Source organism: Pistacia vera, unplaced genomic scaffold (genome assembly GCF_008641045.1).
Source record: "Pistacia vera cultivar Batoury unplaced genomic scaffold, PisVer_v2 Contig164, whole genome shotgun sequence".
NCBI lineage: Eukaryota > Viridiplantae > Streptophyta > Magnoliopsida > Sapindales > Anacardiaceae > Pistacia > Pistacia vera.
Window position 1 is genome coordinate 622129 of NW_022195726.1, and position 20382 is coordinate 642510.

The 20382-nt window shown below is 32.7% G+C and overlaps 1 protein-coding gene and 1 pseudogene across 1 annotated transcript; both read left to right on the forward strand.

The window, feature by feature from the left end:
- Window positions 1–1263: 1263 nt before the first annotated feature.
- LOC116125411 lies at window positions 1264–2775 on the forward strand (annotated as a pseudogene).
- A 4324-nt stretch (window positions 2776–7099) lies between these two features.
- LOC116125410 (ACT domain-containing protein ACR8-like) lies at window positions 7100–9742 on the forward strand. Its single transcript, XM_031411148.1, has 7 exons — window positions 7100–7463; window positions 7862–7907; window positions 8015–8129; window positions 8215–8282; window positions 8431–8997; window positions 9096–9200; window positions 9294–9742. The coding sequence occupies exons 1-7, from the start codon at window positions 7402–7404 to the stop codon at window positions 9654–9656; spliced, it is 1326 nt and encodes a 441-aa protein (XP_031267008.1). The 5' UTR covers window positions 7100–7401; the 3' UTR covers window positions 9657–9742.
- The last annotated feature ends 10640 nt before the right edge of the window (window positions 9743–20382 follow it).

Consider the following 20382-nt stretch of genomic DNA (forward strand, 5'->3'; position numbering starts at 1 on the left):
CGGTGTTGTCACGTGTGGAGTCATATTTGGTCGGCAAAATCACAACTAATAAAACAAGCATAATGGGACCCACCATTTGCCAAGTGGACTGACCCTTCCCGTTGATGAGCATCAACCATTCTATGGTCGAACGCACGCAAAGTACACTTCACTTACAGACGTGGATCGGAGCTGGAAATTTTAACCAACCAGATTGAGGATCAAAAGACACGTGGCTTGACGCTGGTTGACCTTGCTCGTGTAATTCTCCCTTAGAAGGGGTGGACGCGTGTGTTTAAAATTTAAAAAAATTGTAGGCATATAAAAAGGGAGTGAGAGAGGAAAGAAGAAGGCGTGGTTTGCGTTGCGCTTGCATAAGAAGAGAGATAAATAATTTTTTGTAATTGGGTTTTTCAAGAGAAAACAAAACAAGAAAATTGGAGAGAAAGAGTTTGGTGGGAGTTGATAAAGCGATTTGGTCGAAGAATTGAAGAAGGGATTTAAAGCTATAGTTTTTAGAGGATGGTATTTGATTTTGTTCTGTTCTCTCTGTTTCATTCTTTCATACTTTCTGCCTTATTAAGGTGGAAATACAGGCTTGTTGAAATAAGAGAAAAATGGAGGTGGCACACTTGTTTAGATGAATACGAGAAGCGTTATCAGGATGAACACCCCAGGTTGTTCATTGTTTCTTGAAATCAAACTTTTAAGTTCACTAATTGTTTCGGGGTTCTCTCTCTCTTTTTTTTTTTTTTTTAAATTATTTCTAAATTTCTTTCTTTAAATTTTTCTTACAAAAATTCATGGCTTTAGTGCTGTACGAGATTGGCCATGAAAATCAAGCTTGTATCAAAGTATAATCGCGAAAACTAGTCTAATTAACGAATATTTTAATATTTGTCTGACTTTTCTTCAATTTCTCATCTTTTAGAATTTAATTTCTTAATCTTGCTTTAGACTTTTCAAAGATCTCGTCTTGGGGTGATATTTTTCATACAATCGCTGAATTTTCAAAATCAAAAAGCAGTTCACATGACTTGACCTTTCGTGCTTTTCAGGGTCGTCATCGACAATGCCGTTTGCCCTACTGCGACCTTCGTAAGGTTAGCTTCCACGAACTGATAACAAAATTGACAAACACAACGAACCAGTGTTAATTTTAGTGGCGAAACTCGGTCATTAACATTAATTTGGTAATTTTTCATAGGTTGATAGTGCTAGAAGACATGGAATCTTGTTAGAAGCTGTTAGGTTCTCACGGATCTGGACCTTTCAATAAAAAAGGCTTACATTTCTCTGATGGACGGTGGTTCATGGATGGGAATTTTTTTTTAATTTTAATTTTTTTTTTTTTTTTTTGTTGATTTCTTGAAAGTAATATTTACACGCTTTCTTTTTATGTATTTAGTTTTCCATGTGACTGATCTGAATGGAAACAAATTAACGGACGAAAGAGTTATCGCTGCATTGAGGAGGTAAATATTATTTATTTTAGAAATTTACATCAAAAATAATCTTAGATATTATTTTGGAATTAATTTTTGGAACTAATTGGTGATCAATATTATAGCTGAAAATTTATTTTTCGTTATGTTCTGTTATGCAGTCGCTTGGAACCATGGACATGGAAAGAATTAAGATTTTAGCGGTTTAACTGCACTTGAAATAACTGGAACGGAGGTGTTGGGCTAATGTCAGAGGTTTTTGCAGTATTAGCTGAATTACAGTGTAATGTGGTAGAAGCGAAAGTGTGGACTCACAATGGCCGAATTGCTTGCTGATTTATGTGAAAGATTGCAAATCAGGATCTCCAATTGAGGAATCACAACAAATTGACAGAATCGGGCACGCTTAAGGAATGTCTTGAAAGGGGATAATGACATTAGGAGTGCTAAAACGACTGTTTCTATGGAGGTCACTCACACAGAGAGAAGGTACCAGATGAGTTTGCAGATGGGATTATGAGAGGAAGCCCATTTTGAGTCTTGTACTAATTACCCTGTAGTAACGGTCAAAATTGGGTGGAAAGAGGTTACTCAGTTGTGAATGTTCAGTGCAAGGATAGGACTAAGCTTTTGTTCGATGTTGTTTGCACGTTGACAGACATGGAATATGTGGTTTCATGCTACCATAACACAACCGGAGATAGAGCATATCTGGTATATTGTTTTTTTATTGTATATCTGTTAGTTCTCAAATTTTGATGATATTAGTGTCTTATTAAATAGTATTCTCAATGTTGTTTCAGGAATTTTATATAAGCACATTGATGGGACCAATTAGTTCAGAACCTGAAAGGCAACGTGTGATTCAATGCCTACAAGCGCAGTGCGAAGAAGAGCATCTGAGGTATAATTTTGCATTTGTTCTGAGTTGAATAACTCATTTATAATGTTGTTTGATCTGCAAATAGTAATGTGCAATTTACTTGTAATGACAGGGTGTGAGGCTAGAATTATGTATGGAAGATAGGCAAGGGCTATTGGCAGATGTGACAAGAACGTTTAGAGAAAATGGTCTAATATCACAAGAGCTGAAATATCAACAAGAAGCGAGATGGCACTAAACGCATTCTATGTAACAGATGCCATAGGAAACCCTGCTGATCCAAAGATAATTGAAGCAGTTAGACAAAAGTTGGATTGAGTAATTTGAAAGTGAAGGAATTGCCATTGATATAATGAAAAGGCAGAAAGTGAAGAGCCAACAGTTGGGGTTGGTGGGACAGTTTGTTCTCATAGGGAGTCTAGTGAGAAGGAATCTATACAATCTGGATTGATAAGATCTATTTCTTAAAGTGGGAATTTGGCAGACAGAAGAAGAAGATGATTTGTTCCCTGCATAGGGTGGTTGGCATATTCTTTACTTGAGGTTTGGGGTTTGTGTAAATAATGTGAATGAAAAAGGTGGGATTGGTGATAGTGAAATTAAGTTGGTTATAGTTGGTGGAATAGATAGACATAGATTGGGGTTGCTCCACCATTTTTATATAAATATAATATTATTCTTTTTCAAATGCTTTGTTTGAGGGGAAGATTTGAATTATGGCTGAGAGAAGAAGAAGAAGATTAGGATTATAACAAATATGTTATTTAATGCACAATTAATAAGCTCTTCAACAGACGCATGCCAGGAAATTAAAAGTACCAATTTTAGATGTTTTTATTTTTTGGTTTTTTAGTAACTAAGGTATCCGGGCCAGTTTACGCCCGTACCTCAACTAATCTTTAGGGTTCAATAAACACCTTACAAGCCCAAAAGACTAGGTAAGTCAAAATGTTATTATGACAGATAATCTCAAGGTTTGAACCTAAGAAATAATCTCAAGGTTTGAACCTAAGAACTTAAAGAATAGAACAAACTTTTTTGACCACCAGACCAATCCTTGAGGGTTTGAACAACTGAGTAAATCTCTTTAATGACCACCTCTATTAGTTCTTAGGGGAACTCGAACTTAGGCACCCATGTTGGAAAGTGATATACTTACATATTTTATTGTTATGTGTGATTTTTCCACCAAACTCAGAGTATTGTGAGGTTATAGCCCGATCCAAGACCAGCTCGATTCTACTGATTGTCTGACTCAGCATAAGCTCATCGAGTTATAGCTCGACCTAGCACAAGCTAATCACGACCAATCTTGGCAGTTGTTCAAGCAATTCACAGATAACTTCAGATCCCGAATATCTCTGGAAGGATCAGATCAACAGCAATCATTGTGCAATCACAATGCCCAATCGCAAGAATATTAGAGTTACATTTTAAACTTAATTGTAATCTATTTATTTTCGCTATTTCCTTTGCATAAACTTTGTATATAAACCCCCTCCAACGAGGAGAAAGGGGTTGATAAATTATTTTAGGATTGTTATTGTAAGCTCTCACATCAAATACAATAATAGTAGATGTAGGCTCAAGAGTTTAGCTCGCCGAACCACTTTAAAAATCTCTTTACCATTTACTTTACTGCACTGATTATTTATTCATTTTTGGTTATCCGTAATTATGTACACATCAGTTTTTATCCCGATTAGGTCAATCGGATCACTCTAATTGGTGTAATTCTTGCATTAGCATTTATATATATTTATTTTGCTTTTTAGGAAGATGGTTGATTTAATTCATTCCTAAAAAGCATAGTTAATGAAGTGAAAATTCTCCAATGTCTTCCACATTTCTTTTCTTTATGATTCATATTACAAAATTTGCCTATTGAAATATGTATATAGTGGCTTTCACTAATAGGGTACCAAAATTTGCGAGTTGATATTAACCTTTTTCCATATATTTATTTCAATGTTGATATTTTTGGTCAAATGGAGGTTTAACCCAAAGCCATTGGGCACACCAAACCAATCTCTCTCTCTTTCATCAGCTGGCAAACATTTGATGCTTTAACTACCTGCATTTGTCAACCTCAACCATACATAATTTATTAATTCAAAAAATATGCATTATTTTCAATTACTTGTTGCTATGAAAAATGCTGGATGTAATTTCATCACTTTTTTTACATAAATTATTACCAATAAACACACCACGTCGATTATGATTAAAATATATTCAATAAAAGTAATTATCAATATATATCATTGTGTTAATGTAATTATGATTATTTGTATTGGTCTTGGTATTGTATTAGGTTTATTTTTTAGTGCTAGAGAGTATGGATAAGACTCCAATTGTTTCTGCAGTTTCAGATTAACCCGCCAAGCGTCAACTCCCTTCTTGATTAAATTGCTTTGCCTTATGTTTATCACTTACTTTCATGCTCTCAACAGTCAACACTATATTTATTTTTTTATCCTTTATTGTCAGTAAGTATCAGCTCAGTCTATTAATTTGGTAATTGGTATAAATATTTTAATTATAATAACATGGGAGTGGGAGAAAACATGCCTGATTTCAGAAACTATTTTTTGAAAACCAAGTCAAATTCTCTACTTTGTGAGCTAGTGCTCTACTTAAACAGCATGCTTCACCCCTATGCACATGCTACTCATTTGACCAACTTCTCATTCTGAATGTGTCAAATTCTTGTTTGACCAACCATAATATTTTTTTAATAATAAAAATTCGCAAGAAATCATTTGTGTTAATTAAATTAGTCATGTTTAATAACGTTAGAGGAAAACATTGGTTCCAGTGTCTCACGGAGAAATATGCGGCGCTGCTGTATTAAATCAATCTCTCACCATGTGAATATGACTTCCAGGTTTGGCGCCAAGTCTTGATGGTCAAAAGCAAACCCAGGCGGGATTTTCAAAAAAGTTAGCCGGTTAATGAGGTGTCATCTACATCACCCTTTCGTTGCTGCTAAAAGCCGCACTATTTATTTCTCATTATTCCCGCTCTCCACGTCAAACCCACTGGGTCCTTCTTTTCCCAACTCCGTTATCCATCTAGATTTTCCCTTGCCGACATGGTCCCACCGCCGTCTGATTTGGCGGGAAGATCACTGCTTTCCCGCCCAGAGTTTTTTAACAATTACAAACTTCAATCTTCAAAAGTTTGGGTGGGCGTTAGTTTTAGTTAGTGGTACGCACGTTTTGGGGAGTTTAAAGTATTTTTCACCACGTGGCAAGGTTTTGAGAGCCATCCTGGTGATGACGGTATTATCTATGTTTGTGTAACTGTAGAGACGGCGCATGCTGATGCCACGTAGGAGGAGTTAGTGGTAGAGACAAAATTAGCGCTTAAAATTAACTAACTAGTTTAGTTAACGTGGTTTCTGACAGGCCTGCACGTGATCGTCAGACAATGGGACCTACTATGTTGTGGCGTTGAGCCGTGTTTATGACAGCATAAGTTGTGAGTTCAAAACGTGTCCAGCTTTTTAAGGGTTTAAATGTAACCCATTGTTTAAGGAAGGAAGACAAAGACATAATAAGTTCGAGAGCGTGCCTCCACGACTACGTCCAAGTCACGCGTCCAGTTTTTGTTCTACCGACCAATTCAATGCATCCACCTTCGTTTCGACCGACTTTTTTTTAATAAATTTTTGTAAAGACAAATTTGATTGTTTCTATAATAATCTCATGAAAAATGAATTAGCGTAAAAGATGATTGATTTCTCAGTGCAAATAATTATTGTAAAAATTACTATATGATAGAAACTTTTGAGTTGTATTAAAAAAAAAAAAAAAATTAAATAGATTTCAAGTCATTTTAATCAAGCTTGTCTTCAAAAAATTTCATGCTTTGCTTAATGAATTTACATATTATGAGAGCTTGTTGATTAAGAAGATATTTTAATAAAACTGAATTTGGATAAAATCTTTATAAGAAATTATAGTAAAGATTTTTACCAAATTCTATCAGGTTAATAATGTATTAATTAATAAATTAGTTTTTATGAACATGAAATTCAAATTCTTTACTATTAATCACATTACGATTCTAATTTGACTTTTTCCTTTTATATAATATTGATTTTCTCTCATAAAAATTTATAATTATTCATTTCCTCCTATAAGTGTTGACCTAAGTTAGCGTTCTCTTTTAAAAATAAATCTAAGCTAAAGTGATTAAAGTCGAATGTGCTTATAACACAACTCGATCTAATGTATGAGAATGAATCTTCTATATCACAACTTGTATATGGAAAAGATCCGATATTTTTAAGAATTAGATGCTAGAAGACGGATTTACCCCTACCGCTGAAAGGATAAAAATTTTGGAACTACGGGGACGGTAAAAGTAGTAATAAATTCCCTAACTAGGAAGGGTAAAGAGCAAAGATACACCGAAAAGTACAAGAAAACCGGCCCGAAAAAGTGACAGAGGAAAAGCCGATACGAGCGGTGTCGTCACGTGTGGACGTCATAATTTGGGTCGGCAAAATCACAACTTAATTAACAAGCCATAATGGGACCCACCATTTTGCCAGATGGACTGACCCTTCCCGTTGATGAAGCATCAACCATTCTATTGAGTCGAACGCACGCAAAGTACACTTCACTTACAGACGTGGCATCGGAGCTGGAAATTTTAACCAACCAGAGTTGAGGATCAAAAGACACGTGGCTTGACGCTGGTTGACCTTGCTCGTGTAATTCCTCCTTTTAGAAGGGGTGGACGCGTGGTTTAAAATTTAAAAAATATTGTAGGCATATAAAAAAGGGAGTGAGAGAGTTAAAGAAGAAGGCGTGGTTTGCGTTGCGCTTGCATAGAAGAGAGATAAATAAATTTAGTTTGGTAATTGGGTTTTTCAAGAGAAAACAAAACAAGAAAATTGGAGAGAAAGAGTTTGGTGGGAGTTGATAAAGCGATTTGGTCGAAGAATTGAAGAAGGGATTTAAAGCTATAGTTTTTAGAGGATCTGGTATTTGATTTGTTCTGTTATCTTTCTTGTTCATTCTTTCATACTTTCCTGCCTTATTAAAGGTGGAAATACAAGGCTTGTTGAAATAAAGAGAAACAATGGAGTGGCACACTTGTTTAGATGAATACGAGAAGCTTGTTATCAGGATGAACACTCCCAGGTTTGTTCATTGTTTCTTGAAATCAAACTTTTAAGTTCACTAATTGTTTCGGGGTTCTCTCTCTCTCTCTTTTTTTTTTTTTTTTTAAATTATTTCTAAATTTCTTTCTTTAAATTTTTCTTACAAAAATTCATGGCCTTTAGTGCTGTACGAGATCTGGCCATGAAAATCAAGACTTGTATCAAAGTATAATCACGAAAACTAGTCTAATTAACGAATATTTTAATATTTGTCTGACTTTTCTTCAATTTCTTCTCATCCTTCTAGAATTTAATTTCTTAAATCTTGCTTTAGACTTTTCAAAGATCTCTGTCTTGGGTTGATATTTCTCATACAATCGCTTGAATTTTCAAAATCAAAAAGCAGTTTCACTGACTTGACCTTTCGGTGCTTTTCAGGGTCGTCATCGACAATGCCGTTTGCCCTACTGCGACTCTCGTCAAGGTTAGCTTCCACGAACTGATAACAAAATTGACAAACACACGAACCAGTGTTAATTTTAGTGGCTGAAACTCGGTCATTAACATTAATTTGGTCATTTTTTTTCATAGGTTGATAGTGCTAGAAGACATGGAATCTTGTTAGAAGCTGTTCAGGTTCTCACGGATCTGGACCTTTCAATAAAAAAGGCTTACATTTCTTCTGATGGACGGTGGTTCATGGATGGTAATTTTTTTTTTAATTTTTAATTTTTTTGGTTAGAATTTCTTTGAAAGTAATATTTACACGCTTTTCTTTTTTATGTATTTAGTTTTCCATGTGACTGATCTGAATGGAAACAAATTAACGGACGAAAGAGTTATTCGCTGCATTGAGGAGGTAAATATTATTTATTTTAGAAATTTACATCCAAAAATAATCTTAGAATTAATTTTTGGAATTAATTTTTGGAATTAATTTTTGGAACTAATTGGTGATCAATATTATAGCTGAAAATTTATGTTTTCGTTATGTTTCTGTTATGCAGTCGCTTGGAACCATGGACCATGGAAGAGTTAATGATTTTAGCGGTTTAACTGCACTTGAACTAACTGGAACGGATCGTGTTGGGCTAATGTCAGAGGTTTTTGCAGTATTAGCTGAATTACAGTGTAATGTGGTAGAAGCGAAAGTGTGGACTCACAATGGCCGAATTGCTTCGCTGATTTATGTGAAAGATTGCAATTCAGGATCTCCAATTGAGGACTCACAACAAATTGATAGAATCGAGGCACGCTTAAGGAATGTCTTGAAAGGGGATAATGACATTAGGAGTGCTAAAACGACTGTTTCTATGGAGGTCACTCACACAGAGAGAAGGCTACATCAGATGATGTTTGCAGATAGGGATTATGAGAGGAAGCCCATTTTGAGTCGTTGTACTAATTACCCTGTAGTAACGGTGCAAAATTGGGTGGAAAGAGGTTACTCAGTTGTGAATGTTCAGTGCAAGGATAGGACTAAGCTTTTGTTCGATGTTGTTTGCACGTTGACAGACATGGAATATGTGGTGTTTCATGCTACCATTAACACAACCGGAGATAGAGCATATCTGGTACTTATTGTTTCTTTTATTGTATTATCTGTTAGTTCCTCAAATTTTTGATGATATTAGTTGTCTTATTAACTAAGTATTTCTCAATGTTGTTTCAGGAATTTTATATTAAGCACATTGATGGGACTCCAATTAGTTCAGAACCTGAAAGGCAACGTGTGATTCAATGCCTACAAGCTGCAGTGCGAAGAAGAGCATCTGAGGTATAATTTTGCATTTGTTCTGAGTTGAATAACTTCATTTATAATGTTTGTTTGATCTGCAAATAGTAATGTGCAATTTACTTGTAATGACAGGGTGTGAGGCTAGAATTATGTATGGAAGATAGGCAAGGGCTATTGGCAGATGTGACAAGAACGTTTAGAGAAAATGGTCTTAATATCACAAGAGCTGAAATATCAACAAGAAGCGAGATGGCACTAAACGCATTCTATGTAACAGATGCCATAGGAAACCCTGCTGATCCAAAGATAATTGAAGCAGTTAGACAAAAAGTTGGATTGAGTAATTTGAAAGTGAAGGAATTGCCATTGATATATAATGAAAAGGCAGAAAGTGAAGAGCAAACAGTTGGGATTGGTGGGACAGTATTGTTCTCACTAGGGAGTCTAGTGAGAAGGAATCTATACAATCTCGGATTGATAAGATCATATTCTTAAAGTGGGAATTTGGCAGAAGAAGAAGATGATTTGTTCCCTGCAGTAGGGTGGTTGGCATATTCTTTACTTGAGGTTTGGGGTTTGTGTAAATATATGTGAATGAAAAAGGTGGGATTTGGTGATAGTAGGAATTAAGTTGGTTATAGTTGGTGGAATAGATAGACATAGATTGGGGTTGCTCCACCATTTTTATATTAAATATAATATTATTCTTTTTCAAATGCTTTGTTTGAGGGGAAGATTTGAATTATGGCTGGAAGAAGAAGAAGATTAGGTATTATAACAAAACGAGTTTATACATATATGTACATAAACGACTTGAAGTTTTATTAGTTAATGGTTGACTTTTTATTTTTTATTCTTATTCTTAGCCTTTTCTCCCTTTTCGAGCATGGAAAATTATGGTATTGCGCCGACTACTACCGTCCTAACCTAATTAGGTGAATCTCTTACCGCTTACAGCTGGATTAGACCAACTGTCTACGTCTTCACTTCAATGAAATGTAAACCAAGTCACAAAATGCGCTATCGTTAATTACTCATTCATTCTAGATTAACAAGGGATTATATATTCGGCGTTTGGCTTAGGGTTATAGATATAGGTACTCTTTAAATTTCAATACCAATACCAATAGTGATTATTGTTGATAATATTGAAAGTAATCTGATTATCTTTATTTTTAGGTATTATAAGATTACTTAGGTAATTTTGTTTTGTTACAATTTTATCTTTTTTTAATAAAATTTAAGGATAATAATGTCTTTATTTTTAAATTTATTTACATGAATCTTGTTTTTACTATTTCACTCAAATTAATTAATTTTTTTTGGATAAAATTACCCTTGAAATCAAAACAAATTTCAGTTTACTTAAGTCACCCCTCGTCCCACCTGTTGTCACTTGTCGCCAGCCAAACCACTGTTGGCCATCACAAGAAGTCGTCGGAAGTCATCTGGAGTCATCGTGAGCAGCCCACCGTGACTGGGAGGCCCTGATATGACCTTTTTTGGCCATATTGATGGCCGAAAAGGATATATCAGGAGCAGATATGGCCGGAAATGGCCATAATAAATGGCTAGATCTATTATGGCCATTTTTAGCCAAATTGATGGGTTTGGTCGTTAACAGCCAGACCCATCAATCTGGTCGGAAATGTCCAAAATAGATCATGCCATTTTCGCCTAGATCTGCCCCCGATATGGCATTTTTGGCCATCAATATGACAAAAAAGGGTCATATCGGGGTCTCCTGGTCACGGTGGGTTGCTCATGGTGACTTCCGACAGTGGTTTGCGGTGGCGGCAGGGTGGTGGGAGTGAGTTTGCTATAAATTAAAGTTTTATATAAGCGGGGGTGTTTTAGCTAAATTTGAAATGTTGGGGTTAAAAGAAGTATTTAATAATTAATAATAAAAAATATTATATTAATATTTAAAAAGAGGGTAATTTAGTAATTTAAATAACGTACCCAACAATTTCTTCCTCTTAACAAAATATATTAATATAACATACCTACCAATTTATTCCAACTAACCAAACACAATTTCTTAAAGATTCTCAGTATTCTTCAAAGTAATACAAGATTCCAGTAATCCAACATTTCTTAAACCAAACGTACCTTAAAGGATACTATCAATTAAGGAACCCTTTTTTTTTTAATTAAAAGAAAAAGGAACATAAGTTTTAAAATAGCTTAAAAATAGTCAAAACTCCACAACTTTCCGTAATTATTCTATTTTTTAAACTTACTTTTTTCCATAATAATGTTCATTTCCTTTGTTTTTTAATTTCTGTTATAAATTTTATTTTCTTTTGGTTTTTTAATTTTTATAAAAAAATTTAGTTATTCATTTTTTTTTTGCATTTTCTACTAATTTTATTTGAATTTTTTAAATAAATATTAGCGTATGAGCTTTTATGTCTTTTAATCCTTTTCCATTAAATTTAATAAAAAACTAATAGAGTTTTGTCCCTTTTAAGTAATTTTAAAACTTGTGTCCCTTTTATTTCAATTTAAAAAAAAATATTATCTCCTAATTGATAACATCCCTATTGTCTTATTTATTTTATCTTACTAAATCTCTATATGATAATAAATTTAAAAATAAAAACAAAAAGATGATAATAAGTTATGTTCCTTAAATACCGGATTCAAACCCATTCTTGCTCAATTTTCTTATCAAATAAAATTAGGAATCTATAGTCTTCTCTCTTCTGGGTTTTGTCTATTGCCATCAAATCCATAGTTCTTAAAAAACTAGCACAGACACCCATAATGGTGTACATGTGTAGAGATGAGGCGAGGGGTTATCATTATTTTTACATATGAATCCAATAATATTTAAGCATGATCCTTATTATTATTATTAAAAACAAAATGAATTCAAATAAAGGGGTGTTGTTAAAACTCAAGGTAGAAGGGTACTACTAGATTTTTTCAAGCTCAATGGAGGCATGAGCCCCTCACTTTGCTCTTTGGGGGCTCCGTCCTGGCCAAGAGAGCCATATGTGGCTGCCGCAGTTGGCTAGTGTACGTGTGGCCGTAGCCACTTGTCAATTTAGTGGACAGTTTTAATATAATAAATATCTGATTATAAAAAGGTCATGTAAAGCTCAAACTAAAAGAGGATTGTAATCTATAAAAGATGGTTACAAGAGAGACTCGAACCAAAAGCTTTGCTAAGACTGAATAAGCTTTCTCCAATTAGACCAAACCTTTAGGGTTTACTTGAGAGTTTTGTGGTAGCGGTTATGAGAGTAAATCATTATAGCGGTTTTGAGGATAAACCACCGTAGAGGTTTTGAGGGGTTTTTAGTAGCAGTTTTAAAAACACCCAACTTGTACTTGGGAGTTTATTTTTCAATGGTTCTGACAGTTTTTTTAAATGATAAATTTACATATATATATCCATAAAAATACCCCAATTTAAACATTTAAATGAAGAGAAGTACAAATCAGTAAATTATAATGTTATCTATCTTTCGCTTTCTTCATACAAACACAACCAAACAAAGTTAAAACACTCTCTCTTTTGTTATATCTCTGTTTTCTTTTGGCTTAGAAATCTATGTGCATTAAATAATAACTTTGTTAGCTGAAATTAAGACTTGAAAAATCCATTAGTCTCCTTCATCCCCATTGCTTTTAGAAAGAATTTGTTTTGTTGGATAATTATCATAATAGATCAACATTCAATGAAACAAAGTCCTGTCCACCGACGCAAACTGTTAAACCAGTAAACCTCCTGTTGCTTATCACGTGCTTCTTTGTCCTTTTCACCTTCAACAAGTTAAACAATTTTTGCTTGCAATTCTAAACTTAATCCAATTAAACATAGATTATGTTGCACGAAAGAGGCTCTGTGACTTTTGTTTTAGTAGCAAAGGGATTACTGTGGAAAGGGATTTTTTTGTGATAAAATTTTTAAACCAGCCAAAACATCTCGATTTAGGGCGTTTTATAAACCCCTAAAAAATACACTATACTGGTTTTGAAGGGTTTTTAAACTAGTCAAAATCAGCCCATTAAAAATCTGACAAGTAACGGTTTTTAAACACCTTAAAACCAGTCTAATTAAAAACCCTCTAAAACCAATGAAAAAAAAACTCTCAAACAGATCCTTAGGGGTTTGTTAACATATCATTTGGGATAAATAGTTTTATTGTTTAAAGTGACAATCAAATCTTAAAGTATGATTATACATAATTCATTTAATTAGTCAATTTTTAGGCCGTTCGGGATTGTTATTGTTTATAAATTAAAAAATTTCTAGTTGTTGATTTAGACATATCGTATTGAGATAAGAAATCGGTAAACGATTTTGAATTTTCTTCGTTAGGAAGATCCAATATATTTGGCATATCTTAGGCAGGCTAATGACCAGTTAATATAGATATCCATGATCATTAATTTAATAAGTTAGTCCAAATCAATTATTAATTATAATTAAACTGAAACGGATAACTGATGAAAAGTAGTCAAAGCTGAAAAAATAATATAAGGTTTGGTTGAACGTAAAAACACTTTATTATCGAATATACCAGCAAAATTTGATAAAAGTTTACTTCAATTAATCTCTAGAGTCTATTGAACACTCTTAGATTAGGTGATCCTAAGGTTTAAATTCAAGAACTCAAGTAAAGGAATAAACCTCATTGACCACCAAGTCAATCCCTTGAGATTTAAATTACCCTATTACCCCTCTCTTATGCTCAAATTTTCAAAAGGGCAAACAACTTGATTATTAAAAATTTAAGGCTCCGTTGGCATACTCTTCTTCCACTATCCTATCATAAAAACCCAAAAATGCATTTGGTTTAATATTCTTCAAAATCCAATCCAATTTAACTCAAAACATTAACAATTACCTTTTTCAATAAAAAGTTTTAAAATTAACAAAAATACCCTCATCCACTCGAGCCACTACCACCCATTAGCAAGCATCGTCAGTTGTTGGTGTCACAATGGTGCATGACCGATTGGATCTGGCCAATCGTGCGCCGATCTACATATTTTCGGCTAGATCTACGACCAAAGATCTGATTGTTGATGACGACCATATCTTGGCCATCGTTGACGGCCAAACGACGGTTAGAGATCCAGCTGTCAACGAAGTTTGGCAGTCAACAAAGACCAGATCTGTGGCAGTAGATCTGACATTATTTTATTAGATCCACGATGAATTTAGCTGGAAAAGGTTAGATTGGCGTACGATCGACCAGATTCAACCGGTTATGCGCCATTCCAACAAATTTCAGCTACCTTTCGATGGTGGTGGCCGACTACCGGCAATATGTGAGTGGATGAGACTGTTTTTTTCAATTTATAAACTTTTATTGTTAGGGGTGTTTAGTTAAATTAACAAACCTAAGAGGTTAAAAATAGCCTAATTATCTTTCAAAAATGCTATTAAAAAATGTACAAAAAACTTTTCAAATTTCTACCCTATTTTTCAAAAATACTATTTAAATTAGAATGCTATTCAAAATGACTGACCATTTGGAGTCTAAAAGAGTGGGCAGCAAATTGTACTACATAGAACAATTATATATTATAAATAATTAATATTATGAAATATTTAATTTGGGAAATGGTTAATATTATAGAATAATTTATTTTTGAGTTAATTGGTATTTTAGAACAAATAAATTTTGAATTAATTAATATTAAAGATTTTTTTACTAAAAAAATAAAAATGATTTAATATTAACATTTAAGTAATTAATTAATTTTTATTTAAAATTATTTTAATGGTGGAATTAAATATGATAATACAATAGATCCTTGCTATAGTCATAATGTTGGGATCAATTAAATTTATTATTATGAGGAGTTTATAACTTAATAGAGGTGTAGTTACAAGAATTATTGTTTTGATTCAAAAATTATTTTTTTGATTTCTTATTTTATAATTCATGTTTTAGTAATATTAAGATTTCAATTCATTGTTTTAGTAGTATTAGGATAGTACGAAAATGGATATCAAAGAGTCATTACAGAATTGAGTGACCAGATTCGACAACTTTACTATACTAATCAAATGGATATTAATATCTTCCTTGATTATCCAAATGAGCAACAAATCGTGTATGCTTTAACTAAAGAATAAATCATTATTAGAATTAGACAAGAAGAGGAATGAGATAATCTTGAGGATGATAATGCGGAGTTTCGTGCTAGGAAGCTTTAAACATGTTTGAGAAACTAGAAATATTTTTGATTCAACAAGAAGGTGCCATACTGACGACTTATTACATACCCATAAGATAAAAGATGTGGTAACAATTCTAAAACATAAATCATTGTCTCAAACAACTTTAGATAAATATTTTATTTCATCTTAAACCTTTAATGTAATATAACATATATTTTTTGCAATATACATATAATTATAACTATGTAGAGGCAAGTTCTTTAAAAAAAGATTTAGAAAAATTATAACTTATTACAATGTGAAATTTATTCTTATTTATAATTGACTTAAGTTGGGACAAAACATTTTTATGATTATATATAAATTATTCCTATATATAGTATCATTATAGAGAAGTTATACTTTATATAAAATACAAGATTACTCTAAAGACAACATTGTCTCCTATTCAATACAGTTTAATCTCCCAAAAAACAGTATAATGTGTATAATGAGTCAAATGCACCGTAAACACATGTTTTATATACAATAATGCTAAAGCTACCGAGTCAACAACCGATTTGACATACTGACTTTTGGTGAATTGAGATAAATTTTGAGAAGTCAATAATTGGGCAGTGGGTCGGTATAACAAAATCGGTAATCTAATCAGTAAGTGTAGCAGGGTCCTTTTATATATATGAAAAATACTATATCCATCGAAAAAATTGCACCAAAAAATTATACCGAAACAGGTGGAGCTTCTTTTCTCTGCCAGGTGGAGCTTTCGCACAACCCATGTATAATTTGTACATAAACAGCATGCCAGATCCTTTACTAGTTTTTAGAAAAGAGAAAAACAAACAAAGGAAAAGGAAAAGTCAAAAAGAGTTGGCGACATGTTCCCAGCCAAAAGAAAAAAGAGTTAATTAAGTATGGACGCCCGTCCATTAAATATGGACAGCCGTCCATACTTAATGGACGACTGTCCATTCCTTATGGACGGTCGTCCATTCTAGATTTTTTAAAAAATTTTTTTTTCATATTTATTTTAAAATTTAATTTTTTTTTCCATACTTAATGGACGGTCGTCCATTCTTTAAGGACGGACGTCCATTAGAGTAGGGACACCCGTCCATTCCTTAAGGACGGGCGTCCATTAGAGTAGGGACGCCCATCCATTCCTTATGGATGGGCGTCCATTACAGTTTTTTTTTTTAAATTTTTATATTTTAAAAAAAAATTAATAACGTTAAATGCTTGAATGGTCTAAGTCAGGAGACACGTAGGCCGGTACAAAATTTCAGTGTAAAAACCCGGTGTCTGTAGTATTGTTGTATATATATTAGGAAAATTAGGATGGTAATTCAATTATTTTGAAACTCCTTTGGTTTGAATCCCATCATTCAAAACACGTAACTTATAATGTGAAAGTTGATATTTTCAATGACACAGTTACCAAGCTTTAAGGGTAATGGGAAAGTTAATATTCTCCTTATGAAGTTTTATACATACAGACAAAAGACATGGGAGAGACATTCATTTTATTAGTCTCCATTCTAAAGTTAATTAATAGAGGCTTTGGATTCGGTTGGCATCTTCTTTTTTTTCAAGCTTTAATTGGTCTTCTCTGAAATACGAAACTAACTGAGTTAAACTTAAACAGTAGTCTCATAAGTAACAGATGAATAGAGGGCTCACGTGGCGGAAACTGCGGCGGTTAAGAGCCTATATTTGATTTGGACTCTGCGTTTAATAAAACCACATGGGGAAGATGAGTTTTGTTTTGCTCAAAAAGTGTATTTATAGTAAAAATATGAAACCTTAAATTTTCTTTCAATTTATCGTATGTAATTATTGGCTACCCATAATTTGTTTTCTTCAAACATTGTATACAAAACAATTAACAGAGTGAGGATAAATAGTCAATACATTAAATAAAAAGGGTACTTCACTTTAGAATAAACATAAGAAGAATATGGCATTTAGATTGGGGACGCTCAAACCATTAATACAAATCATATAAAATAATATAATTCTAAGTCTTGAAAATAAAATGGAATCTCGTAAGTTGAGTATATTAGTGAGGCTGAGGCCTACATCAACTACAGTCCAGTGGTGCAATGAAGAATAATTTTAATTTACATTAATTTGTTCAAAACACATGGCATGAAAATGTTCAAGAGAGTAAGCTTGTGACTATTTGTTAAATGGCTTAATTTACAATACCCAATATGTGAGTTGTGACCTAACAAAAGGTTCTCATTCCGTTATTCTTGACACCATTAGTAAGTAATTCTTTGCGTATAATTGTCGCCCATTAATATTGTCAATGGAAGTGGGTTTGGTTGCACCGTCCATCTTATCATCACATAAACCTTATAATAATTCTTTCATCAAACTGTTTTTTATATGTTAGAATATCGTTGTAATGTTATATTAATTAAAATAAATCAAGACCCAACTTAGATGGTATCTAATTAGAACAAAAGCAGATTATACCTTTTCATCTACCAAGAAAAGACAAGAAATAAGCCGAAAAAACAACTAATAATACCAATTAAATTAACTAAAATTATATATACTTTGACTGGCTGGCTAAAACATCTAATACTAATAGCTATTTGTCCTTTTGTTCGATAACCAGATTCTCTTATTTTATGCTTCCCTTTGGCCTTTTCTACTCCTTGTATTGTACGTACCTGTTCATATAACTTTGAATTGAATTCCCCATATTAATCTAATACATAAACACTTGCTTACTTTTTTGTTGTCTAAAGAAGATTCTCATCCATTTTTTACAAGCTCATCACTGTGTACCCAATTATTTAATAATATATATGCTCCGTCGGTTATTAACTTATTTTTAGTGAATAAGTGAGGAGTTAAAATAGTAGGTAGCATTTATTTTTGAATCAAACCCCGACAGTTATAGGTTTTCCTCTCTGGACATTTGGTACAAACTCCATTGTCATATTAATTGCTCTAGCATTAAATACTATCACTCACATTTCATTGGTTTGGTATCGGTACTAGCATTGCCTTCAAAATGCAGCAATAAAGTTTGGCACAGACCAACTCTTTATATTATTTACCTAACATTTAGAGATGGGCGTGGGTCGGGTGAGGGCCGGGGAATGGGGTCCTCGTCCCCTACTCGAGTTGGGGGTGCCGGGGAATCCCCATCCCCGACCCCACGGGGGTGAGATGATCCCCCATCATTGCCCGTTCTTATTTGGGTGCTACTACCCGCGGCAAAACCACCCCCCAAGTAATAACCCCCACAGGCGATTTCCCTTGGATGAGTAGTCCCCTTGGGGAATAATCCCCGTTGGTAATTTTTCTAATTTTTATATAAATTTCATCAGCTTAATGTCTTAAACATATTAAAGAGTTAGTGGGGAATTTGCAACTGCCAGGAGTCTAACAATTATCCAAATACCCAAAATAAATAAAATAAAAATTAGAAAATGGCTAATTAGTTTATATGATAAGTTAAACATAGTCTTGTATAGGAACTAACCTACATTCAAAACCTTTTGTTGCGAAAATCTCAAAAAATCATTAAAAGCTAATTATGTATGAAAAATATGTCAATTTGAGATATTAATTGCTATATATATATTTTAATTGTTTTCTTTAACTTGATTTTTTATTAATATTTTCTTTTAATCAATATAGAGGGTTATCGGTTATATAATATTTTCAATAAATTATAAATGTGTTTAATATTAATCAATCTATTCCAAAAAATAAAAAAATAATTTAATAAATTTTGACATTGGACAATTTGGAGTTTTGGACTTGTGATTTCATACATCTAAGATTAAGAGTTTCAATTTTTATGTAATACCAAACTTGGTCTTACATTTAAGATTAAGAGTTCCAATTTTTATTAGATTATGTTAATATGTTAATAGTTTATATTTAATTTACAAATTATTAAATTAAAATGTATAGAGACATTTTATATTTTATTTATGTTTGAGAATAAATTAATATGATTTTTTATAGGCTATAATTCATTACATTAATAATAATAAAACTTCACATAATGGAAATATTATTTCATTATTGAATATTTCAATAGTGATTAGTTTTATAATATACAATAAATATATCAAAAACTAATAAATTAACGACTTTTTTTTTTTTTTAAAATTGCACAATTATGGTGATTATATTTGGCATTAAAACATAATTACTTAATCTGTTAATTAGAGAGAGAGAGCCTGAGAGATATATTACTAAGACCATTTTGAATTATTAATCTTTACTTAAAAGTATTAAGTATCTTTATAAAACATAATAAATTGTCAATTTTTAATCAAATATCAAAATATATTCACTTTATGCCTTACAATTACTTTTAATACATAAATTAAAATATTCAATAATAAATTTAAGATAATAATTACAAAATTTGATTGCATCACATAATTTATAGGATGATCATTTTACACAAAATCTATTATCTTATACAAAATTTTATAAAACATATAATTAATAAATTATATATTTTTGGGGCAGGTCGGGGCCTCGCGAATGTAGCCATCCCCAAACCCGATCCGCCCTGACCCCGGGGGAATACTCTTCTCCCCATACCCGACCCCATCCCCATAATTTTCGGGGAATCTCCGCTTTGTTCAGGACAAGGCTCCAACAGGTCAGGTAAAACATCCATCTCTACTAAGATTATGCAATATTCAATCTAATTTTGTTACACAAATCATTCATCAACTACTACTATACTCCTTTTGTTTTAACTGTTTCTATCATTGAATTTCCTCCGCCTATGATTACTATTAGTGAATTGGTGTTTAGACTTTGTAATTAAATATATTAATGTGAAGGTCAACTTTGTAACAATATATGAAGTTAGAAATAAGGCATAAGCAAGCATGCAGGAGACAAACTTATATTTGAACCAAGAAATTTGGAGTCAAACTCCAAAATATTTGTTTTTTTCTTATTGCCGTGTATTTTCTATTACCTTAGATGCCAAAAACTGAACAAGGGAGAAATACAATTTTGGTTTTTGGCTAACTACAAAGACAGCTTTATGGACTTAATTAAATGACGTTCCAATTTTAC